The 27,021-nt window shown below is 32.9% G+C and overlaps 4 protein-coding genes and 1 long non-coding RNA gene across 5 annotated transcripts; 3 read left to right on the top strand and 2 right to left on the bottom strand.

The window, feature by feature from the left end:
- Positions 1–532: 532 nt before the first annotated feature.
- Positions 533–2,221, bottom strand: LOC123216459. The gene is made up of 2 exons (XR_006502217.1): positions 1,558–2,221; positions 533–1,453 (listed from the first exon to the last, which is right to left on the bottom strand). It is a non-coding gene; the product is annotated as an uncharacterized LOC123216459 (long non-coding RNA).
- A 4,588-nt stretch (positions 2,222–6,809) lies between these two features.
- LOC123215583 (probable glutathione S-transferase) lies at positions 6,810–7,562 on the bottom strand. The gene is made up of 2 exons (XM_044635741.1): positions 7,245–7,562; positions 6,810–7,151 (listed from the first exon to the last, which is right to left on the bottom strand). The coding sequence occupies exons 1-2, from the start codon at positions 7,560–7,562 to the stop codon at positions 6,810–6,812; spliced, it is 660 nt and encodes a 219-aa protein (XP_044491676.1).
- Positions 7,563–11,891: 4,329 nt separating this feature from the next.
- Positions 11,892–13,253, top strand: LOC123216348 (epidermis-specific secreted glycoprotein EP1-like). Its single transcript, XM_044636780.1, has 3 exons — positions 11,892–11,930; positions 12,424–12,531; positions 12,630–13,253. The coding sequence occupies exons 1-3, from the start codon at positions 11,892–11,894 to the stop codon at positions 13,251–13,253; spliced, it is 771 nt and encodes a 256-aa protein (XP_044492715.1).
- A 2,852-nt stretch (positions 13,254–16,105) lies between these two features.
- On the top strand, positions 16,106–18,562 carry LOC123216215 (G-type lectin S-receptor-like serine/threonine-protein kinase SD2-5). The gene is made up of 2 exons (XM_044636611.1): positions 16,106–16,240; positions 16,360–18,562. The coding sequence occupies exons 1-2, from the start codon at positions 16,208–16,210 to the stop codon at positions 18,337–18,339; spliced, it is 2,013 nt and encodes a 670-aa protein (XP_044492546.1). The 5' UTR covers positions 16,106–16,207; the 3' UTR covers positions 18,340–18,562.
- A 5,561-nt stretch (positions 18,563–24,123) lies between these two features.
- Positions 24,124–26,891, top strand: LOC123216305 (G-type lectin S-receptor-like serine/threonine-protein kinase SD2-5). The gene has a single exon (XM_044636720.1). It carries the CDS (start codon positions 24,153–24,155, stop codon positions 26,655–26,657), a length of 2,505 nt encoding a protein of 834 aa, XP_044492655.1. The 5' UTR covers positions 24,124–24,152; the 3' UTR covers positions 26,658–26,891.
- The last annotated feature ends 130 nt before the right edge of the window (positions 26,892–27,021 follow it).

Raw genomic sequence — 27,021 nt, 5'->3', positions numbered from 1 at the left:
TTTTCATTTAAATTTATTTCTTCTTTTAGTTTTTTTTTTGGGTTAAAAATAATTATAATCATAAAATTTACATAATCTAAATAACTTCTTCAAATTTCTCACGACAACCCCAAAATATATTTCCATTATTACAATTTATTTCTCTATAAAATAAGTTATAATAAATGTAAGTTTCTCAACCAAATTTATATTTCTATTATTATTTATAATTCATCTCATTTAAATATGATATTAATAAACTCTTAAAAATTTAAAATAAATTAATACTTAGACTGGATGGTAACCTTTGTCCTAACCATAATCTACTCACAAAGCTACTGATTTTTCTGGAGCTTACCACCATACCAATGGTAAATTGGAGAGAATCTAAGTGAAAGGTTTGCGATTGTCAAATGAGTGACGGAGAAATGATTTTTTGAAACTTACAGTTCTTTAGGCACTGCAATTACGGCGGTTCCAATTTGTACGAGTACATCTTCTATACGTATAACAAAAATAATTATACGTATAGAGCTGTTTCCTTCTAAAAATATGAAAACATAAAAGCCAGTGTATTAATCAAAAGTCCTCCTTAAAGCTTACAAATACTGAAGACGCTTAGAATTTCTTACTGAAATTTGTTCCCTTCTATAAATAAAAAGAGAAACTTCTAATTACTGCCTAAATTCCAAATTCAAGTTCTCTCTCTATGTAAGCTCTTTGAAACCTTCAAAGTTTAATCTCCTGGTGTTGAAAACGGGCATCATGAACTATCGATCAGAAAGTTTCCTGCAAATTATGACTGGGGGAATGGGGATGGTGGTCCAGTAAAATTGCAGAGTAAAAAATTTAGAATATCTTATTATCTAGCTCTATAAGCTTAATCTCTTAAACTCACTCTTCTACCTTACATTTTACTCCAAAAAGAAAGCCGGCAAAACCTGACAAATTGGCCGTTCATGGACAGACAAATACGGGTATTCACCTTCCCCCCTTGTCCCGCAACAAAAACAAGCAACATTACTAGTAACACCACATGTGCGCAACCAACAGTATGTTCTTCAATTTAGACACATATCTGTAGATGTTTTTTGACTTTCAAGGAGTACTGAAAATGAAGTTAAAACCTCCTCAAAAATAAAGATATTATGTGTATCACAAAGAAAATTGAGATAAAGATGAATCCATGAATAGAAAAATTGATTTCTGTTAAATGGAGTTTTTAGCACAGTAAATCTGAATAAAAACACCACACTCATGATGAATTTCCTCTCTAGATTCCATTTTCAAGGACAGATCGATGATAAAATTTTAAAAAAAAAAGTCTTTATATACATATATATACCGAGGTTTAGATAGAATTAAAGTTCAGAAGAAGATGAGAAGTATGTGTGACTTACCTCGTGAAGAAGGCAAACAAAATACTTATAACAAAACCCTTTCATGTTTTCCCACGGCTTTCTTGAGCTTCGCACTGAAATTTGCAAATTATTTAATTACTTTGAGATATATTTTAAAGAAAACACAAACAGACTAAAGTACCAAGTTCAAGAAAGCCGTGGAAAAGCATGCAACGACCTTAATTGTCATCTCCTCCTCTTGTTCTTCTTCAACACTTCCACAAAAAACAGCACCACTAACAGAAATTCGAAACCCTAGTATCTCCATCTCCTTTCGCTGCGTTAATTCTTTCTCCACCTTCCTCCATCGAAACCCTAGCTGCCTTATCCAAATCAGAGAATTCGAAGAGATTTTTCATGTGTTTGGTTGGAGATAAAAGAGAATGAGAAAGAAAGTTGAGAGACAGAGACAGATGACGAAGTAACAAACAAAAGAGACAAAATCATAAAAAGATGGTGGGGATGGGGTGGGTGGGTTTGGTGCACATACTTTTTACTAACTGAAAGCAAGGGTGATTCCATTTCCTTCCACTCCCAGTGCGGTAACAGTCACGTGCGATTATCCAGTAGTCTATCGACACGTGGTAAGGGATCGTGATTCGTGCGCGGCGTTCTGGTGCAAAAAAGTATACGTGGCAAGGTGGAATGAATTTTGACCGTTCCTTTATAGGAGGTTTTTTTTTTTTTTGTTGGTTTCCGATGAAGATGAACCATTTCCCGATCTTTATCCGGTCTGCGCGCCGTATTGCGCGCTGATGATTCCCCTGTTCCGTTTCTGTTATCATTATGTATGAGCTTGGACCCATCATTCCATTTCTTTTTCAAACATCTGGATCAGCACTTAATTGCAATTTTATGAGTGAGTCACGGACTCAATAATCCATCTTAACTTTTGTTAACACTAATTAGTAATTTAGTGGTTGTTTGTTTGTTTGAAATAATTTTTTATTATTTTAATATTTTTATCTGGGTATTGATATTATCTTGTTTGTTTAATTAGGAAATAAAATACTCTAATATTTTATTATTAGTGTAAAATGATATATGCACCTCGTTAAAAAGATTGTCGAAATGCGTAGAAAAAAAAATAAAAAAAAATATTAAATTTCCTATAATTTTTTCGTACAAAAATGTCATTGAAAACAAATAAACTTAAACTCCACTGTGAATTTTTACCCGTACTCAAAATTTTGAGAAGAAAAATGCTTTTCTATTCAATTAAAATTGCAAGCCACCCAAACCCACCACCATCTACCTTCCATCACCCAGACCACCACTTGCCATCACCCAACAATACTTGTCGATTTTGTCATCGCCAACAGACTTGCCCTTCTTCACCAAACCTTGTCAGTTTTGTCATCTTGACCAAATCCAATTACTTGATTTCAGTTTGTAAATTATGTCCACTAAACTCGCGCTGTATTGACCACATAGAAATCGTTCAAATGCTTGGCAATGCACTCTATTGCCACCTGTGCGAGCAGTTAAGTGTGTAGCTACCGTCCTCACTTGACTGCGACTGCATCTTAGCTAACCCATAAGCCTCAATCTAAAAGCACCTTTAGATTTGTCAACTTCCCTTCAGTCCTATTCTAGCAAAGTCGATCAAGGGTGGGAAAGCATGCCCTAACTATCACTATCAAACTTTTCTACTACAGCCTTATCATCATTATGAATGCACTTATCGAAAATTCAAACACCATGTATGATTGTACTTCTCCTTTTACAAGGACATTCATGATAATCAACTGGCACTGTTCATCTTTATTGGGTGTACGGCGTGCACTATTTTCAAGCACGACCATACATCCTTTAATACTTAAACAATTGTGTCATGCACAAAATGACCACCCTTCACTACACATGCATGAGCATGTGCTCCTAATGTTCACCACTAGATAAATTAAATCAAGCACAAAAGACTAAATTATCCTTAGTGCATACCTATGGGTGTGACAATGACACAATAGTTATAAAGTTATATGTTGAAGAGAGTACTAGACTTACCACTCTGATGTCTCATTAATCCATTCTATCCATTGACATTATTTTGGCTACTCTTGCTTTTTTATCATCACAATGTAAAGTGACTTATTGATATTGACATAAACCATGACATATCATCTTTGAATGTTTCAATTGCAATCTAAGCAAGACACTAGATAGTACAATCAAACCAAGTCAAAATGTAGAAGGCTTCTACTGACATTTGTTGTTACTATCAAGGGTTTGTCTTCTAATCACTCTTCTACCATAGATGAAGTTCTTAGGTAGACTTCAATACTTTAATAGAAAGACTCATATTTGAGACTTGATTGACGTACCCCTTGGTAGATCTGTCATGGGATGCAACTAAGTTTACAAAATTATCATTCGTGTTGATGGCTTAGTAGAACACTATAAAGTTTGGTTAGTGGCAATGAGTTATGCTTAAGAATCTAATACTGATTATGAGGAGACATTTACTCTATTGGCTTGTATCACTTTTGTTTGTAATCTTATAGTTGTTACATCTATCAAAAAGTGGTAGCTTTTTCAAATAGATGTGAAGAATGTCTTTTTGAATGAAGACTTTTCTAAGGAGATTTATATGAATCTCTAGTTAGGTATGATCATCCACCTGGTAAGGTTTACCATCTTTGCAAAGCCTTATATGGATTGAAGTAAACTCCAAGTGCATGGTTTGCCAAATTCAACTCTACCATTCATCAATTTGGGTTCTTCTCTAACTCTTGTGATAATGCCTTTTTCATCTATAAAACTGAGAAAGGATGTAAACTTTTGTTGTTATATGTTGATTATATAATTATTATTGGAGATAATATGCAAGATATTATATATAGAGTTAAAGTAATTCCTCAACGTACATGTTTGAAATGAAGGATCTTGATCACTTAAGTTAGAAGTCACTTTTGATAGTGTTGGTTATTATTTATCTTAATTAAAATATGTTACTGACCTTTTATCTCGTATTGGTCTGTTAGATAATTAAATTGTCAACACTCCACTTAAGATTAATGTCGAGTTTTCTTTTATGAAGCGAGCTATTTTAGGTGATCCATCTTTTTATAGACAATCAGTTAAAAGCCTTATCCACGTAACTATCACTCATCAAGATATAACATATGTTATTCATATTATTAATCCATTCATTATTGCTTATCAAAGATACCTTGTTCCACAGTCTTCATTTTTTTCCCAATTCTCATTTATATTAGGTCCATATTCTAATGATGATTAGGTGAGAGATCCCACATATAGACATTCCACCAATGGTTATTGTACTTTCTTAGAGACTTTCTTATCACTTGGCGTATTAAGAAGCAAACGATCATTTCTTATTTAAGTATAAAAGTATAATATAAAACAATTGCAAACACTACTTTTTAGCTTCTTTAACTTCAATGGTTGCCACAAAATATAAGAGTCTTTCAATCCAAATTTGCAAGTATTTGTTGCAATAATCAAAATGTCATTCAAATGAACGGTCAATGACACCCTTTATGTTGCTTTTGTACCTTTTGTTGATCAAGTAGCAAATGTCTTCAACAACTCAAGTTAACAAACTTTTTGTCGACTTGAGTTTGACTGGGGATGTGAAAATATATTTTGAATTTATTCGGAATATTTTTCTATTACTGACTTTCCTTTTGTATATGATTTATTTTCTTATACATCTATGAGACGTATGTATAAATTTATTTATGTATCAATATACAATACACGCAAATTTTTTTATTCCATTCAATTGTTAACATGGCTTATATGCAAGGTGTCACATTGTGAGATCTCCTAAAGCAAGCTAGATCATATCAGGTTTCTTTCATGCTCTCATTATTTTATAATTATTTATATATCATAAGAGTTGGCAAAATTGTCGACTTTCTGTTCATGTTTTCATTAATGTAGAGAATTAGCAAAAGAATGCATCTACGACATCAATGCTGATTTTTGTGGTTAATCTCACAGCTGAGATGCACTTGAAGAACATTTTTGCTTGTTTTACCTTTATGGTTAGCTTGTAAAAACATTTTCTCTAATTTATTTATAAGATTTATTTTACACAAATTGAATAAAATAAATCAATCAATCACAATTCCAAGATCTATGCATATCACAGTTTTAGGATGTACCCATAAGTTATAAAATAATAAATTATCTTTAGGGTTATAGGAATATCTATATCGTTATACAATTTGAATCTATGAAATTGTTGATATTACCTGTCAAGATTACTTTTCGATATAATTTGGTTTTTTACTCTTGAAACCCCTTAAATGACAATTTTTTAATGGGGCAAACTATATTACAGTAAGTTTTGGAGTAAAGATATAGTCAATTTATAGTAGGTTAATTAACCTTATCAATATCCAATAAACCTCAAGACCAACACTTATGCAATCCACCAGATCATAATCTCTAAGTGTTTTAAATTTATCTTTATTGATTACTCAAAGTCATCTATAAACTAATATTGAACTATTCAATTACCCGATTTTTTAATCAAAATTATAATTAATGTTTGCTCATATCAAGAAATTTCTAATGATATTAACTTTCATTCTTAGATTTATTATAATCTACTAGATTTTTTTTAATCAAAGTATATAAATGACTATGAAAAAGGGCATAACGTTGGGACTTTAGCAATTTAATTCGATGAAAGCTACAGAGAAGTGTTTGTTTGTTTGTTTTCAAATATATGCATATGGGTGTATGCTATGTATTATATATTTTATTTTTTCAGAGATACATAAAAGTGTCAATTCACAGAACATTAAGATCGGAAGGGCCAATGACAGTTCTATTTGATTTTTCCCCTCTTAATTCTTCCTGTGCAAACATTGATTGATTGTTACAATTTTTTTTTTCCTTTAGGAATAGAAAAAAATACCACAAATGATTTGTGGGGGAAGAACAAGAAGCAAAAACTTAGGGGCCGTTTGGTTTGTAGTGAAAAAAATTATTTTGATAATTTATATTTTATTTAATTTAATTTATCAGTAATAAAATATTACGATAATTTTTTATTGTCAATTATGATGTGACAAATAATATAGATAGTAATCTGATTATCATCTTCATTTTAATATTAAAAGATTATTTAAGTAATTTTAATTTTATTATAATTATAATTTTATTTATTAAATTTTTATGATTAAAATTCTCTCACTTTTAATCAATATAACAAGTAATATAAAATTAATTTTAAAATAATTATACCTAAAGATATTTCGGTAAAATTATATCTTAGTATTATTTTATTATTTTTAACTAAATATAATAATTATTTATAATTATCAAATTTTATTAAATATAATAATAATTTATATTCAATAATTTTTTATAAAATTTATCTTCAAAAGTAATATTTCAATAATAAAATATTACCAAAACTAAACGTCTCGATAGGTGTATCCGACATACTCTTCACTCAATGCCTCGTAATTTCCTCATCATGATGGCATATTCATACACCTTTTCAGCGTCTGGGATAACTTTAGCAACACTTTCTCTTTGCATGCACTTGTTCATCCAAGCTGAGAGTTTTGGGCACTCTTCTTCAACCTTGAACCATCCAAATTTCTCAAAGGCATAGAACCAGCTGGCTAGAGAAATGACTATAATGTCAACAAATCCAAAAGAATCACCACCAAAGTATTCCTTCTCCCCTAGGCCTCCCTCTAGTTGCTTCAGTAAATCTATGAACTCATTCTTTGCTCTCTCTGCAACTTCACCTTTGCTTCTCCAAATGTTGCCTGCAACCAATACCTATATATCCACCAAACCAAAGATTATATATACATAGGAAAATTCTCAGAAGGCGTTGTGGTTGAGCTTATAATGGCAAAAAAAGAAGCTGACCTTTTCGTCGATAAAATCAGCCCACAAGCGGGCTTGAGCTCGGCCATATGCAGAAGCTGGGAGGAGTGGAGGTGAAGGCCAGACCTCATCAATGTAGGAAATAATGGTAATGGAGTCATACAAAGGTTTCCCATGGTGCAAAAATACTGGGACTTTTTGGTAAACGGGGTTTGGTTTCAGCAACAATTCACTCTTTCCCGCAAACAAATGCTCTTCTCTAGCTTCATACTCCACTCCTTTCTCCTCCAATGCTATTTTTACTCTCATGCAGAATGGACTTGCCCAGAAATCCAAAAGAACAACCTCTCCCTTAGACATCTTTTACTAGCAACTAACCAGCTATAAGTGAAACTATATTATTATAAATGCATAATCTCCCCACTTCTTTTTGTAATTCGTACTCTTAGTTTGGTGGGCATTTATGTATGAGAAATTTTGACGAAATCTAGGTCATGAAATTCCCAATGTTTGATTAACTTGCTTGAAAATCCAATGGAGTGTTCTTGGTTTGTTCGGATGGAGCTTTGTTCTTGTCAATCCCTGGCTTTTGTTACAGTAGTTAGCATATCAAGATGACAAGAGGAATTTTATATTACGTGCAAATTTTAGCATTTTGGAAAAGAATAATATTATATATACCCATTTAAATATATAAATAGATATATAATTATATATATTATCACGTGATTGAATATTATTTTATTATTAATTTAAAATTATTCAATTATATGATGATACATATTAAATATATACTTATTTATATATTCAAAATGATTACGTATAGTTTTATTATTTCAAAAAATACTGAGAGACGTGGTTGTCTTTAAGTTTATCAACTTAGTAGTGGCAGGCATTGCCGGATTCTTTCCTTGAGGGTTAATTTTGTCTGGAAATACTCCTATATCCTAATAATCAATTTCCTGGTGCTCGAAACTCCTAAATCTTAACGTCCAAGTCAAAAGATGACAACTTAATTAAATTAATCATAATTTAAGAGGTTAATAGAAATAGAACCTATAGTCTTAATTTTATACTAATATAACTAATTAAACTAATTAAATACAATTTTGTCTTATTCTTAACCTTTCTAACAAAACCATATACAATGAACCCTATAAATATCTATCCCTCCTTTATAGAATCTCACTTTGAAAGGATGAAATCAAGCCAAAAAAAATTACATTTAGGTATTAAATTTAATCTTATGTCAAAATGTGTTAATCCACTCTTAAAATATTAAATTCATGAACAATGCTTGCATTAATGAAATTATTCATAATCTCAAGGTTTTAGAGCACAATTAGGGAGCCAAGAATTTATATTATTGATTTGGTGATTAAGTCATGAATGTGGTTGAGACTGAGTCGTGAATGGATTCTTAGTCAATTAGGAGAATATAGGTGAAATGTTGGTGCAACACTTGGTTAAAGTTACATAGTTGACATAGTTGTATTCCCTCCTTTTTAATTTTTTGGGGAGGTTGGGGGTTGGGGGGTTAAGTGCAAGAATTTTAAATGCTGGAGGTTAAGGAAATTTTCACTTAGCGCATTCACATGCCAACCGCGTAAATTCTTGAGTTTAGAATTAATTTGGTGTTGGGCCAAGAGTAATAGTAAACATTTTGTGCGAGTGGGGAAGATATAGGAGGTCAAGTAAGTCTTACAGAATATAAAGGGTAATTGTTATTTTACCACTTTCAATTTAGAAATGCAAACCGCATAAAATATTGGGCATAGACTTGTATGGTGTATGGGAAGTAACGGTAATCATTTTAGGGTTTAAGGGGCAAAGTGTAATAATTTCAAATTAATAGGGGGTTAGGGCATGTTACCACTTGGTGAATGAATTTTTCTTTAATTGATACTTCATGTACTAACAATGAGTATAAATATGAATACAAATATAAACGTGTCATTATATGATTATATAATTTTGAATTAAAAATAAAAAAAATATAATTACATGTACCTATTATAAGTACATATAATATTAATTTTCATTTTTTTCCTTTGAAGATTGAAGCAGTCAATGACAAGAATACTTCAGTATTGAGTTCGGTGAATACCCAAAGGAATGTAGAATAGTGTCTTAATTCACCTCTCTTGGTATACAGTATTTTTATGGTTTGAATTCATAAGTCAATGTTGTGTGATTTTTTACTTAAGAACCATAATGTAAAAGTATCAAGGTTGTCATGTGATGACGCTTATGAGATGATTCATGCACACATTAGTTATGGGCATAGTAGCCCAATTGCATATCATATTATGTATCAAAAACATAAATTTTTATATCGAGTATTGTATTGTATTGTATAATACAACTTTTAAAAAATAAAATAAATATAAAAAATCTTAATTAACATATCATTATTTTAGAAAATATCACAAACACTCTTAAAAATTTAAGATTTCTCAAATATGCCCATATTATATTATCATTTTCTTTAAAAAATGTATTGATCCGTATTAATAATATATATCGTATCATATGATACATTCATTATATCGTATTAATTTAATATACTTTATAATAAGTATCGTTTTTACTATATTGTATCATAAAATACGTATCGTGTATCGTAGGATACTGATAACTATAGTTATGGGGGCATATGTAGTAGGGTTTCAATCTAACAGTTCATGTATATTGTATGCACGGAAATAAGGATTGCATGAGTTTATCCCTCATATGGACAATGAGATCTTTCATACACACACCCATGATAGAAACCACCTTCGAGTGATTTAGTAGTCCACAATAATTGTGTGCATGAAAAGTAGGAATATGAGAGTTTATTTCATCATATAAGCAATGTGCTACTCATTAATAATTTAGTCGAGTCGACAAAGCTAAGTAAGTGAAGTGATGAGCTTGAGATAGTAAATGAAAACCCATGTTTTCATGAGGGGTAAAAGACAAATTGTAGTGTATTCATCATTGTGAGAAGGGACGAGTGGGAACCCTGATGTCTTTAGTTATGCATAGGAATATGTGTGTTATTGTATAAAGAAATTGTAAGATATTGTAATTGTTGAATTGTGTAATTTAAGATACTTTATAAGTCATCTACTTATATAGTGTTTAATACTCATTTATTCCTTATGATATTTTACAAGTAAGAGATGATTTATTAGAGCTATGGGAGGAGCAAGAGTCATCAAGAACGGATACATGAGGAGAGGATTATCTTTATGATATGTTATGTATTTTGAGTTTGTTCTTATGAACATTTGTTATATTTGGGTTCAAAATTTGATTTAAGTATTTTTGAAATAACTCCTTTTGCACACTTGCTAAAGAAGTTTTAATTATGTGTATTATTTATAATTATGACTAAATTCCATCGTGATTTAATTTTAATTGTATGATTTTTAAATTAAGATAATATGTCTCTTTGAATACGTATTCTTCTCAAAAGATATTTGTCTAACGATGGGTATAACATTTCCTCCCATACCCCCTCTCCTCTCAATATGAGAGCACAAAAAATAGAAATAAGATCCTTGTAAGTTATCGATCTCACATTAGGAAAACTTGTATATAATGTTTTCTGTTGTGCCAACAGAGGGAATATATTTGTAGACATCAATTATGTGATTGAACCTCAATATGATTACCAAGGCAAACTCAAATGACTAAATCACATATTCATCCCATTAAGCGAAACCAAACTCTTTAGTGAGGTCTCCCCTGTTGATTTGGCCAAGTAGCACTAAATGTGAGTGTATTATTGAATTTACTGCCTTCCCAACCCAAGAAGGCATCAAATGAAGTGCAGGTGAATAGTTTCTTCTGGTTATTGATCAGCCTCTTTTATATCTCACCCATCATGTCTTTCTATTGTATGATTGTAATTTTGACTTTAAATCAATTACAAGCATCAACCCTAAATACAAAAGTCAAGTAAAATGCAGTTTATAAACATAAGAAAATTAATAATTTTTTCTCATAATTCTTGAATTTGAAGCTGGAAAATGAAGCAAATTGTTGGCGGTGATCAAAAGTGATATATCTAGTTAAACTTTTTTAGTTTTTGAAAGAGTAATGCTATGTGTAAACAATTTATATACACAAATAATATATAATTATACGATTGAGAATTAATTTATCTCTAATTTAAAATAATTTAATTTTATAGTGATAAATTATCTATATACTTAAAATTATATATATAAAATGTGTTTCAATAATTTTATTCTTTATAAAATGGTGGAAAATATGAGAAAATTTAGTTTATATATAAAGTCATTTTTGTCAACATGAAAATTGGTATTACAAAGATATAAAATTAGACCTATTGATTATTTCCCTATAAGTCCCTTCAGATACAGTTATTTTAATTAATTATATAATTGGTGATTACCCAATGATATTAGATTACAAAACGACACATTTTAGTGGCAAAAACACAAAGCCGAATATGTTTAAATGTTCCTTGGTCTTGATTCTGACAATCTCACATATAACTAGAAATGACAATTTTTATCCAATTTTAAGGGTTTTAATCCTCTCCGACTCTAACAAGGAGATTTTCTCGGATAGAAACAGAAAAAGAGATGAAAACAAGGATGAAAAAAATTTATATAATAGGGGACAAACAAAGACAAAGATGAAAAAATTCTTTATAATAGAGGATAAGCGAGAATGCGGATATATATGTCACCTTCTGCCTTATCACTTCTTGTCTGTCCTTGCCCCACTCATATTTTTTATTTAATATATTAATTTAAAATATTAATATATCTTTATAGATTTAAATTATCTATATTTTTTAAATTTATTCAGGTATCCATTTCCAGAATGGGCATCAGTTAATTTATCCGACTTTGAAATTCGACAAAATTCAAGAGAGAGTAACATGAACAGACTGGGGAATGGGTATTGGTGAACAAAAAGTAAAATCCAAGTGTTGATTTGACCGGAACGCGGCTTCCACGCTCGAGTCAAAATTGCCCAGTAAGCACACTTTCCAGGCATTAATGACCCACTTGTGTGGTTGGTTTTTAGATGTTGATTTTTGTACCACTTACTATTTCTAACACGTTTTAATGTTCCAGTCCATCACCAATCTGATCTCAGTTTTGTAGCCTTGGGCATTAGCAGTGGGTGTGATTTGGAGCGCTTTATGGATATTTGCTGAGTACTTTTCCCATTTTATTTTTTCTATTCCATCCAGGGTGAATATGTTCAAATGCTCAATAACACTAACATTTCATGGACAATAGATGGGAGTGATGATGATCCTTCTGCCATTTGGCTGTCTAGTTTAGTTTTTGAAACAGAAGTCTCTCTATATGGGTCATTTGTTTTCGGTTTCCAGTGCTTCTCTGACCCCTGCGATAAGACTTACTTTTTGGGTATTTTGCCTTGTGGTATAATCAGGTGGATTGGGTTCCACTTAGTATATTAGTCTGGTCATTCAACCGAAACAAGCCGGTTAGAAGCAATGCCACCATGCTGCTAACCCGAGATGGAGATATGATGTTGCAAGATTTTGATGGTACTTTGGTTTGGTCTACCAATACAAAAGGTAAATCCGTTGCTGGTTTTAAAGCTGACAGCCAGGGAATCTTGTGCTCTTTGACACAAACAACTCTTCTATTTGGCAATCTTTTGATCTTCCAACTGACACTTGGTGGACAGAAGTTCTATTCTAATTCAGACCAAAAACTGACAGCAAGTGCTTCATCAACTAACTGGACTGGCGGGGGTTTGTACTCACTTTCCCTTACTAATGAAGGTCTGTCTGCTTTTCTGGAATCAGATCCTGCACTAGTTTACACTAAAAATACGGAACTTTTTCGAGAAGGAAATAGAACAGAGCCATTATATGCTACTCTTTCCAATGAAGGTTTTATTGTGCTCCGCGAAGGTTCAAACATAATCCGGTGGATAGCAAATATCTCACTTTCCCAGGCAACTCCAATGCAACATGTAACGTTGGAATTTGATGGGCATTTGAGAGTTTATGATTTTGTTGAATCCAGTTTGGCAAAGAGTCGCTGATATCTTTCAAACGAGTAATTGTAGTTATCCTTTGATTTGTGGAAGATATGGAATATGCTCATACTCGGGTGAGGATAGTACCGCAGTTTGCAGTTGTTCTCAACCGGATAATACAGAAGTAAGCTACTTTCGGCAAACTAGTGACAGACATCCCAATCTTGGCTGTTCGGAAATTAATTCATTGTCCTGTGACAAAATTATGTATCAGAAAATGGTAGAGCTGGAGAACATTACCCATATGAAAGGGGTGGCTCACTCTAAAAATACAGATGTGAAGAGTTGCAAATTAGATTATCTAAAAAATTGCTCCTGCAAGGCTGCAATGCTTCGTTCATCCAAGAATTGTTATTTGGCATCACAAGTTTTTTCGCTGGAAAATGTTGAGTCAGACATGGGTAATGACACTGGCCCTTTACGTTTCTTCTTTAAAGCCCAGGATGACTCTAGTTTATTTACTCCACGACAACTGCTACAATTGATGGACATTTTGCTTAATTCTATTTTAATTAATAAAAAACACTCAACAAACAATACCCACAATAGGGTTTTTCAACCATTCGGCAAAAATAGACAAACCTAAATCCATGAAATAGTAAATGTGAATTTACCTCTAAACCTATTATTGATGTATTATTGCTTCTCGAAATTTTGCTGCTTGCAGGAGATGTTACTGTTTTCCTTAGGCTACTACTCCAAGGATATTCACTAGTAGTTTGTGGTTTAAGATTTCCGATTTGAGCTTTCAAATTTCCCTTTTCAACGTAGTTACATGGTTTTTTAACTTATAAACAATAACTCATTTGCATATTTTAATTAATTACCCGTCTTATTAATATGAAAATTGGTATTACAAAGATATAAAATTAGATGTATTGGTTATTTCCTGTAAATCCCTTTGGATATAGTTATTTTAATTCATTATATAATTAGTGATTACCCAATTATATTAGACTTCAACATGACAAGTTTCAGGGAGATAACCGCAAAGTTGAATATGCTCAAACAATAATATTATGTGCATAATTTTTGTATATAAACAATAATGAATCATTATATGATTGAATATTATTTTATTTTTAATTTTTAATTATTAGATTATATGATGATATATCATTATTTATGCATAAAATTATATATAATGCCCCTGGTCTCGATACTGACAGTTTCACACAACCATCTTTTAACTCTCTCTTTCAATTATTAATCAATGGCTCAAAAAACTCTACCTCTACCACACATCTAATCCATTGTTTCTAATCACTCCTGTCTATAAACAACCAAAGAACAATATGCTACTAGGGTTTTCATTTCATTGTATTATTTTCAAAGTAAGCCACTAAAATTCATAACTTTATTCCTATTTTACTCTTATTTCCTTTTTCATTTTCTCGGGAAAATCATGAAGAAAGACTTTGGTATCTACTTTGACATTGGCAAGAAAGCTCAGGAATCATGATAATTTGGATTATTTTCAAAAAGAACCCCAATATTTTTAACTTACCTCCTAATATATTGATTATACGACAAAGATATCGCTACATATAAGAGAGATAATAAAACTATGTGTATACATTTGTTGTACACAAATTGAGTATACAAATAATATGTTATTTTGTGATTAGATGATTTTGCATTAATGATAAAGTAACAACCAATTATATGTTAACACATAATTTATATACTAAAAAAAAAATACACATAGCATTGTTCAAAGAGAGAAAGAAGGGATGTGTATGAAAAGAAAGGAAAATAAGAGGTTTTTTATATAATTTAGATATTTACAATATTATCTTTAATTTTTGTAAATTTAGGTTATATGATAATTTTAAAAAAATGAAAAAATAATTTCACTTACTAATACCATAATTTCATTAACAAAATTTAAGTTTAAGTGAAAAAATGTTTGTTATGGTTATTTTGGATGACAAAGTATTATTTATACTAATTAAGGGTGGACAAAGTATTTTAAGGTTAAACTGTGGGTGAGAAAATTAGACCCATCGTGGTGGTGGGTTAGATTATGTCAAGGCCTGCTACAATGTGGATTTTATAGGTTAGATATACCCATCAAATTAAGGGGATCTATAACACGGCCTAAGATCTCTTATGTCATGTCATGCCGAGCTCTTAGGGTGGTTTGTATGTTTTTACAGGTCGTCACATCAAATTATAATATTGTAATAATATTTTAATTTTTATTCATTTTTAATTAATTTTAACTTTTAATAATTTTAATTTTTGAAAGGCTGACCAATGGACCATATCTCAAGGCATGTCGAGGGTAAATGTAATTCACTCAAAAATCCAAGTGTTGACTTGACTGGACTGGAAGGCACCTTCCTACGTTCGTCGTGGTTCCTTTTTGACTGGACTGGATTGGGGAATGGGGATTGGTGAATAAAAAGTAAAATCCAATTGTTGACTTCCATGCAAAATTGTGTGGTAGGCACAATTTCGGGCACAAATGACCCACTTCTGGGGTAGGTTTTTAGATGTTGATTTTGGTACTGCTTACTAATTCTAACACGCTCTAATGTTCCAATCCATCACCTATTCGATCTCAGTGGCATTAGCAATGGGCTTGATTTGGTTATGGATATTTGCTACGTATCTTTTCTATTCCATCCAGGGTGAATATGTTCAAATGCTTAATAACACTAACATTTCATGGACAATAGATGCGAATTATGATCATCCTTATATCAGTCCGACGCCTTTTAGGTTATTTGAAACAGTAGCCTCTGGAAATGGGTCATTTATTTGTGCTTTTCGGTGCTTCTCTGACTCTTGCGATAACACTTTCCTTGTTGGTATTTTTGCTCGGGGGTATCCGAAGCTTCCGCTTTGGGATCGAGCGCTTAGATTAGTCTGGTCTTTCAACCGAAACAAGCCGGTTAGAAGCAATGCCACCTTGCTGCTAACCCGAGATGGAGATATGATGTTGCAAGATTTTGATGGTACTTTGGTTTGGTCTACCAATACAAAAGGTAAATCTGTTGCTGGTTTAAAGCTGACAGAGTCGGGGAATCTTGTGCTCTTTGACACAAAAAACTCTTCTGTTTGGCAATCCTTTGATCATCCAACTGACACTTTACTTGTTGGACAGAAGTTATATTCTAATTTAGCCCAAAAACTGACAGCAAGTGCTTCATCAACTAACTGGACTGACGGAGGTTTGTATTCACTCTCCCTTACTAATGAAGGTCTGTCTGCTTTTCTGGAATCGGATCCTCCACTAGTTTACTATAGCACATCTTTTCAAGAAGGAAATAGAACAGAGCGATTATATGCCACTCTTTACGAGGGACGTTTTGTTGTGCTCCGAGAAGGTTCAAACATAACCCAATGGGAAGCAGATTTCTTTCTTTCCCAGGCAACTCTATTGCAACATGTAACGTTGGAATGTGATGGGCATTTGAGAGTTTATGATTTTGTTGAATCCGGTTGGCAAATAGTTGCTGAAATCCTTTCATCGAATGATTGTGATTATCCTTTGGTTTGTGGAAGATATGGAATTTGCTCAAAGTGGGGTGAGGATAATACCGCGGTTTGCAGTTGTCCTCAACCAGATAATTCAAAAGAAAGCTATTTTCGACCAACTAGTGACAGACATCCCAATCTTGGCTGTTCCGAAGTTAATTCATTGTCCTGTGACAAAATTATAAATAAAAAAATGGTGGAGCTGAAGAACGTTACTCATTTGAAAGGGGTGGCTCACTCTAAAAATACAGATGTGGAGAGCTGCAAACTAGATTGTCTGAAAAATTGCTCCTGCAAGGCTGCAATGTATGATTCATCCAAGAATTGTTATCTGGCATCACAGATTTTTTCGCTGCAACATGTTGAGTCAGATACGAGTTTTTTCTTCTTAAAAGTTCAGGATGACTCGAGTTTATTTACTCCTCCATCAGTACGTGCCTCAACTAATATCAGAAGGAACACGAGGCGCCTTCTAATTATATTGGCATGCAGCTTTGGGGTATTTTCTGTTCTTCTTCTAGTCATTGGCATCATTCGCTTTGTTTTTCTAGGGAAGAAGAAAGATGGTGATGAGTTGGAGGAAGATTACTTGGACCAGGTACCGGGAATGCCCAAGAGGTGCTCTTATGAAGACTTGATAGCAGCAACTGGTAATTTCAGAAAGATACTTGGTAAAGGAGGATTCGGCTCCGTATTTGAAGGGACTCTTAGCAACGGCACCATGGTTGCAGTGAAGCGTCTTGAGGGATTTGGCCAATTGAAAGAATCATTTTTATCTGAGGTTAAGACAATTGGTAGCATTCACCATGTCAACTTGGTAAGACTGCTTGGATATACAGCAAACAAGTCTCACAGGCTTCTAGTTTATGAATTTATGTGCAATGGATCATTGGACAAATGGATCTTCAGCCAAAACCAAGCCTCTGCTCTTGATTGGCAGGTCAGAAGGATGATCATTCTTGACATAGCCAAAGGATTGGCGTATCTCCATGAAGAGTGTAGCCAAAAGATATTTCACTTAGATATCAAACCTCAAAACATTCTTCTAGATGAAAATTTTCGAGCAAAATTATCTGATTTTGGTTTGTCAAAGCTAATTGACAGGGACCAAAGTCAAGTTGTAACAAGAATGAAAGGAACACCGGGTTATTTAGCTCCTGAATGGCTCAACTCTATAATAACTGAAAAGGTAGATGTATATAGCTTTGGGGTTGTAGTCTTGGAAACCTTATGTGGAAGAAGGAATTTGGATCAATCACAACCAGAGGAGGATATGTATTTATTAAGTGTATTTAAAAAAAAGGCTGAAGAGGGTCAGCTTTTGGATATGATTGACAAAAGTAGCGAGGATATGATTTTGAATGGATCAGAAGTGATGGAAATGATGAAGGTTGCAGCATGGTGTTTGCAAGGTGATTTTTCCAGGAGGCCTTCCATGTCAGTGGTGGTGAAGGTGTTGGAAGGATTGGTAGAAGTTGAAGAAAACTTAGAATATGACTTTTCAGTTCCTGCTGTGCCTAGAGCAAATGTGATTCCACGGCCAAAGAATGGTGCCACTGATGTTGCCACCCCAATGCTGCCATCTGCATTATCAGGGCCAAGGTGAATAAATGAAACTGCCTCTTATGATTTTCACCATGTGTTATAATGCAATTTTAATTTATTGTAGTTGCAATCTTTTCCCTTTATTTTTCTTCATTTTTTGGTACTAGTTATTCTAGTGTTTGTCTGTTATGTCTTACAGTGTTTAATTAGTAGTAGGTATGGGACAAAGCTTGTGTTTGAATGTTATGGGAGGATGAAGCATACGTATTATTTTATCGGCTTAAGCTGGAAGATTCAGTAAATGCTCAATCCTATCATATTAAGTTCAGATTACGCCTTGAAATTAACATAAGATAGCTCGGAATTAAGTATAGGGGATTATGGGGAGAAGGAAATAGAATATAGCTACTCTATGCCACTCTTTCTGGAAGTTTTCTTGTTCTCTGGAAAGGAAAGGATAATACATAGTCTAGTGGAGGGCAAATGATTCACTTCCCCAGCCAACTCCACTGTTTTGGAAGGCTATTTTTTATTTTTCACTTGATCTTATGTTTGAGGGATTTATTAAAATTACAAGTCATGGTAATTATAATCTTTGCATACTCAGTGATTTAATTTATAATAAATTAAACCCAACATATTTTCTATATATAACATAAACATACTAGTGCATAGCCTTGGCAAAATTGAGTCCCTTGAACTCATAAGGGTTGATAGGTCAACTTTAGAGTTCTTTTCAAATCTTTTAGACTTGAAGAATACTCTCCCTGGCTATGTCTTTGGCCAATGGACTTATTCCCACCCAATGTTTGATGTTGTCCTAAAATTTCACCTATTAACTTTTAAAAGCTTAAAGTCTCACCCATCGAGAGTTAACTTTAACATTTTCCATTAGTTTAAAGGTTAAATAACTATTTTACCCTATATCCAATGAAATGACCAAACTACCCTCTAAATTAAATGACTAATTTACCCCTTTTTGATAAAATGATCTATCAGAAGACAAAAAATGATTATTTAAGCCAAAGTCTATAGAAAATATACGAATCAATAAAAATAATGCAAACTGGATTGATTCGTAAATCAAAACACATCATCTTATTGCATAGTCTAGTTTGTAATTTGTATATTCGTAAACTCTCCAAAGACCGAAAGAAACACAATAGAACTTGTTCATTCACCACTGATGAAGTATCAAAGGTGTCTTCGTTGTCATTGTCAAAGTTGTAGTCGTTGCCAATAACCGAATTTTTCAAGATTTTTTTAACACACAATGCAAAGAGCACTCAACACACGAAACACAAAAGTAAGACGGAAACGAACCAATGAAACTCTCAATTTTCTTCATCTACCATGTAAAATTTGGAGGACACATGTTGCATGATCATTTGCTATGAAAACAATAATTATATTTTTTAACAATTTTTTTACTTTTAAGTGTAAAATGACAAACCAACCTTTCAAGTCTCGCATTTCTATTGGCTGAAACTTTCTCAACTAATCCATAGCCATTGATTTTTTTGAAAAAATTAAAACCGTTTATTTGAAATAATAATGACGCATTAAATACGTAGGACAAGAATGCATTTGAAATTGTTGAAACACAATTGCCGATTTTCTTTTTATTCATCGGCTTTTTCTACCCTTGTACACGTGGTCAAGCAACATCAATTCATATTACACTACGTGGAATAGGACTGCAAGAGTTTATTTTCTCATACAGACAATATGTCTACACATTTGTAGTCTAGTCCAACCGACAAAGCTTAGTAAGTGAAATGATGTGTTTGAGATAAAAATGAAAAACCATACTTTCATGAGGAGTAAAGGATAAATTGTAGTGTATTCACTATTATGAGAAGAGGCAAATGGAAACTCTTGATGTCTTTAGTTGTGTGCAGAAATATTGTGAATGTTAAATTGTATGCAATTTAAGGTACCACATAAGTTACCTATTGATTTAGTGTTTAACACTCATTTGTTCCTAGTAATGTTTTATAAATAGGAGATGATTTATATAGAGCTATGGGATGAGTACAAGTCACTGATAGGCGATGTATGGGGTTTTCTTTTTTTTTTGGGGCGGGGGGGGGGGGGGGGGGGGGGGGGGGGGGGGTGGGAGGGGGGGTTGGGTGTGGGGTGTGGAATTATCTTTATGATATGTATTTTGAGTTTGTTATTATACACATTTGTTATGTTTAGATTCAGAACTTGGATTTAATTATTTTGTAACAAAACCTTTTGCACACTTACTAATGAAGTCTTAATTATGCTTATTATTTATTATTATGAGTTATTTCTATGGTGATTTAATTTTAATTGTATGATTTTTACGTTAACTAAGATAAAATATCTCTTTAAATATGTATTCTTTTCAGAGGATATTTATCTAGAAAGAGATGTTATAGTCTCGCCCTCCCCGCTCCACGTGAGAGCCTAAAAAATAGAAATAAGATCATTATAAGTCACCGAACTCACATTAGGGAAAATATGTATATCATGTTTTCTGTTGTGCCAATGAGAGGGAATGTTGCAAACAGCAGTGATGTGATTGAGCCTCAATATGATAATCAAGACAAACTCAAATTTACTAAATCACATGTCCATCTTTTTAAGTCAAAACCAAATCTCCTTAATAAGGTCTCCCCGATTGATTTGCAAAGTAGCACCAAATGTGAGTGTGTTGTTGAATCTACTGCCTTCCAAATCCGAGAAGGCCTTAAATGAAGTGCAGGTGAATAATTTCTTCTAGTTTCCAAGAAAAAAAAAAAAAAACTGACTTGAATCGAGAAAAAGACTTCTATTTTCCTTTTATGTTCTTAAAGAGTAATGACATACACAATTTCACACACAAATTCACCATAAAATTAATTTTTTTTTGGGTCCATAATTCTTCAATTTGAAGCTGGAAAACAGAACAAATTGTTGGAGGTGATCAGAAGTGATATATATCTAGTTAAATGTATTTAGTTTTCAAAATGGTGGAAAATAAGAGAAAATTTGGTTTTTATATAAAGTCATTTTTGTCAACATAAAAATTGGTGATTACAAAGATATAAAATTAGATTGGTTATTTTCCAGTAAGTCCTTTAAAAAACGACATGTTTCAGTGACACAACTACAAAGTCAAATACGCTCAAATGCCCCTTGGTCGTGATTTTGACTGTCTCACATAACTACCTCATGTATATAATTATACAACCAAAATATAGCTATCTATAGAAAGGGAGAAAGAATAGATGTAGATTAAAGGAAAGAAAAATAAGATGTATTTTATATAATTTGGATATTTAAAGTATTGTTTTTAATTTTTGTTTAAATTACGATTATCTGATAATTTTAAAAAAGAAATAATAGAGATGAAATAATAATTTTATTCCTCAATATTATTATTTTATTAATAGAGTTTAATTTTAGATGAAAAATGTTATTTATACTTTTTTTAAGTGAGAAAATATCATCCAGATCAATTGGAAGTGGAAAAGTGTTTTTTTTTTAAGTGAGGAAAAGTGTTTTAATGTCAAACCTTGGGTGGCACGATTAATTCACTCTAAAATCAAAGTGTTGACTTGACTGGACTGGAAGGCAACGTCTTATGTTGGTTGGACTGGATTGTGGGTTGGTAAATAAAAAGCAAAATCCAAGTGTTGACTCAATTTGATTACGAGTGGAACTCATATGTTATACCAAATTATTAACTAACAGTTTTGACACATTAAAACTGCCGTCATTTTTTGATAGAGTCGCTCAATACTATAATAATTTTATTACCATTACTTGTATCCTTGGTCAAAGAAATATCGAGATTACAAACATTTCTATAATGACCATATAATGTGTTTATAAGGTTTTCTACGATCAATCGTTTGATCCCCTCATCATGACTCTATCATTATAAAGATATACTATTAGCATAAACACCTAATGCAAGCATTAACATGAATAAATAATAGTTTCCTTTATTAATAAACAATTAAATTACAATGTTACAAATGTACAAATTAATTGGCTCCAGGACATTATCCTAACAATCTCATACTTGCACTATAGTCAATCACCTATCTATTTAATATCATATACGACTACATGTCTATCATTGTTCAACTATGATGGAGGCTTGGTTAGTGGGTCTGCTAAAATATCATATGTATCAACTCTAGCAATTTGTAAATCTTCAAGTTGAATGATCTCTAAAATGAAATAATATCGTCTAAATATGTATTTAGATCTTTGATGAGACATTTGTTCCTTTGCTTGGGCAATGACTATATTGTTGTCATAATAGAGCTCTGTTGAACATTTTATGTTTTGATGATGATAAAAACCTAAGCTAAAATTACTAACATATCTAAAGAAAGTATTAAAATATTACAAAATGGATAAAGTTTGAAAAATGCATGAACAAACATAATGATTGAGTATTAATTCAAGATGAACGATCGTCACAAGACATATTAGAATTGTCGTCATTTTTCGGTGAAGTTGTTCAACACTATAATAATCTCATTACTATTAGTTATGCCATTGGTGAAAGCAAAATCAAAATTACAAACGTTTCTAGAATGATTATTTAATATGTTTATAAGATTTTTACAATCAGCCGTCTGATTCTCTTGTCACGATTCTATCTTTCTAAAGATATATTATTCATACAATCATAATATATAAACTTAACATAAATGAATAATAAAATATTTTTATTAATAAATAAGTAAATTACAATGTCACAAATGTATAGATCGATTGGTTTTGGAGCATTACCCTAACAAAAACCACCTCTGAGCTCTCTCTCTTTATGATCAACGACTCACAAAACTTTACCTTTACCATACATCTAATCTAATGCTCAAATCTCTCCTATCTATAAAGAACCAAACAACAATGTACTATTAGGGTTTTCATTTCATTGTATCCCTTTCAAAGTAAGCTACAAAAATTCATAACTTTATTCCAACTTTCCCCTCATTTTCTCGGGAAAATCATGGGAAAAGGCCCTGGTCTCTACTTTGACATAGCTTAAAGACTCTTGCTTATTTGGATATATTTTCAAAAAGACCTCTCTTATTTTTAAAAAGTATGATTTATTCTTTAATATATAATTATATAATAAAGACATTGTTATCTATAGAAAGAGAGAAAGAAGGGATGTGGATGAACAGAAAGGAAAATAAAAGATTTCATGTATAATTTAAATATTTAATTTTTTTTAATTTTTGTTAATTTAAGGTAATATGATAAATTTAAAAATGAGATAGTAGGGATAAAATGATAATTTCACTTCTTAAATATTGTTATTTTATTAATAGGGGTTAATTTTAGTTGGAAAAGTGTTATTTATGCTAATTTTAAGTAAGAAAGTATTATTTAAACTTATTAAGGGTGAAAAAGTGTTTTAAGACCAAACTTGGATAAGAAAATTAGACATGACGACCGACAATGCTAAGTCGGGCTTGGTGTGACCTGTCGTGTTGGTGGGTTGAGTTGTGTCAAGACCCACCAGATTAAGAGGCTCCACAACACAGCCCAAGACCAGACAAATTATATCATGTTGTTCCCGTAATCAATTGACCCACTTGCTTTTTAAAGATGGATTCATTAAATTATAATATTTTAATTATTAATTAATTAATTTTTTTTATTTTTAATTTTTTAATAATTTTTTACGGTATGGTTACTTTTTGACTGGACTGGATTGGTGAATTAAAAGTAAAAAAAGTGTTCACAATGATAATTAAGCACACTTTCCAGGCATCAATGACCCACCTGCGAAGGCTTTTAGATGTTGATTTTTGTACTACTTACTAATTCTAACACGCTTTAATGTTCTAATCCATCAACAATCTGATCTCAGTTTTGTAGCCTGCGCCATTAGTAATGGGTGTGATTTGGTTATGGATATTTGTTACGTATCTTTTCCCATTTTATTTTTTCTATTCCATCCAGGGTGAATATGTTCAAATGCTTAATAACACTAACATTTCATGGACAATAGGAGGGACTGGGACGCCTGTTTCATTTTTTGAAACAAAAGTCTCTGAATATGGGTCATTTGTGTGCGGTTTCCAGTGCTCCTCTGAGTCTTGCGAGACTTACCTTCCGGGTATTTTTGCCTGGCACCAGCGGGATCTGGCGTATTTTTATGGGGACTTATGGAGATATGTCTGGTATTTCAACCGAAAGAAGCCGGTTAGAGGCAATGCCTCTTTGCTGCTAACCCGAGATGGAGATATGATGTTGCATGATTTTGATGGTACTTTGGTTTGGTCTACCGATACGAAAGGTAAATCTGTTGCTGGTTTAAAGCTGACACAGTCTGGGAATCTTGTGCTTTTTGACACAAACAACTCTTCTGTTTGGCAATCCTTTGATCATCCAACTGACACTTTACTTGTTGGACAGAAGTTGTATTCTAACGCAGCCCAAAAACTGACAGCAAGTGCTTCATCAACTAACTGGACTGACGGAGGTTTGTACTCACTTTCCCTTACTAATGAAGGTCTGTCTGCTTATCTGGAATCGGATCCTCCACTAGTTTACTGTACGACAGATTTTCAAGAAGATAATAGAACAGAACCATTATATGCCACTCTTTACAATGGAAGTTTTGTTGTGCTCCGAGAAGGTTCAAACATAATCCAATGGAAAGCAGATTTCTCACTTTCCCAGGCAACTCCATTGCAACATGTAACGTTGGAATTTGATGGGCATTTGAGAGTTTATGATTTTGTTGAATCCGGTTGGCAAATAGTTGCTGAAATCCTTTCATCGAATGATTGTGATTATCCTTTGGTTTGTGGAAGATATGGAATTTGCTCAAATTGGGGTCAGGATAATACCACAGTTTGCAGTTGTCCTCAACCAGATGATACAAAAGTAAGCTATTTTCGGCAAACTAGTGACAGACATCCCAATCTTGGCTGTTCTGAAATTAATTCATTGTCCTGTGACAAAATTATGAATAAAAAAATGGTGGAGCTGAAGAACGTTACTCATTTGAAAGGGGTGGCTCACTCTAAAAATACAGATGTGGAGAGCTGCAAACTAGATTGTCTGAAAAATTGCTCCTGCAAGGCTGCAATGTATGATTCATCCAAGAATTGTTATCTGGCATCACAGATTTTTTCGCTGCAAAATGTTGAGTCAGATACGAGTTTTTTCTTCTTAAAAGTTCAGGATGACTCGAGTTTATTTGCTCCTCCATCAGTACGTGCCTCAACTAATATCAGATGGAACACGAGGGGGCTTCTAATTATAGTGGCATGCAGCTTTGGGGTATTTTCTGTTCTTCTTCTAGTCATTGGCATCATTCGCTTTGTTTTTCTAGGGAAGAAGAAAGATGGCGATGAGTTGGAGGAAGATTACTTGGACCAGGTACCAGGAATGCCCAAGAGGTACTCTTATGAAGACTTGATAGCAGCAACTGACAATTTCAGAAAGATACTTGGTAAAGGAGGATTCGGCTCCGTATTTGAAGGGAATCTTAGCAACGGCACCATGGTTGCAGTGAAGCGTCTTGAGGGATTTGGCCAATTGAAAGAATCATTTTTATCTGAGGTTAAGACAATTGGTAGCATTCACCATGTCAACTTGGTAAGACTGCTTGGATATGCAGCAAACAAGTCTCAAAGGCTTCTGGTTTATGAATTTATGTGCAATGGATCATTGGACAAATGGATCTTCAGCCAAAACCAAGGCTCTGCTCTTGATTGGCAGGTCAGAAGGATGATCATTCTTGACATAGCCAAAGGATTGGCGTATCTCCATGAAGAGTGTAGCCAAAAGATATTTCACTTAGATATCAAACCTCAAAACATTCTTCTGAATGAAAATTTTCAAGCAAAATTATCTGATTTTGGTTTGTCAAAGCTAATTGACAGGGATCAAAGTCAAGTTGTAACAAGAATGAAAGGAACACCCGGTTATTTAGCTCCTGAATGGCTCAACTCCATAATAACTGAAAAAGTAGATGTATATAGCTTTGGGGTTGTAGTCTTGGAAATTTTATGTGGAAGAAGGAATTTGGATCAATCACAACCAGAGGAGGATATGCATTTATTAAGTGTATTTGGGAGAAAGGCCGAAGAGGGTCAGCTTTTGGATATGATTGACAAAAGTAGCGAGGATATGATTTCGAATGGGACAGAAGTAATGGAAATGATGAAGGTTGCAGCATGGTGTTTGCAAGGTGATTTTTCCAGTAGGCCTTCCATGTCAGTGGTGGTGAAGGTGTTGGAAGGATTGGTAGAAGTTGAAGAAAACTTAGAATACGACTTTTCAGTTCCTGCTGTGCCTAGAGCAAATGTGATTCCACGGCCAAAGATTGGTGCCACTGATGTTGCTACCCTATTGCTGCCATCTGCATTATCAGGGCCGAGGTGAATGCATGAAAGTGCCTTATATGGTTCTCACCATGTGTTATAATGTCATTGTAATTTATTGTAGTTGCAATATTTTCCCTTTATTTTTCTTCTCTTTTAGGCACTAGTTATACCGTGTTTGTCTGTTATGTATTACAGTGTTGAATTACTAATAGTTATGGGATAAAGCTTCTGTTCGAATGTTATGGGAGGATGAAGCATCCAGTTGATGAAAATATATGTATTATTTTACCGACTTAAGCTGTGCAGATTCAGTAAATGGTAGAGCTGAAGATTGTCACCCAAAAAATACAGACGTGGAGAGTGTAGCTGTGTATCAGCAGGCATTCCCACATTGCAAACGAGCGTTTTTAGTGCAATTTTTC

This window comes from Mangifera indica, chromosome 5 (genome assembly GCF_011075055.1).
Source record: "Mangifera indica cultivar Alphonso chromosome 5, CATAS_Mindica_2.1, whole genome shotgun sequence".
Lineage (NCBI taxonomy): Eukaryota > Viridiplantae > Streptophyta > Magnoliopsida > Sapindales > Anacardiaceae > Mangifera > Mangifera indica.
Note: the sequence above shows the minus strand (reverse complement) of the source record. Positions and strands in the feature narration are given on the sequence as shown.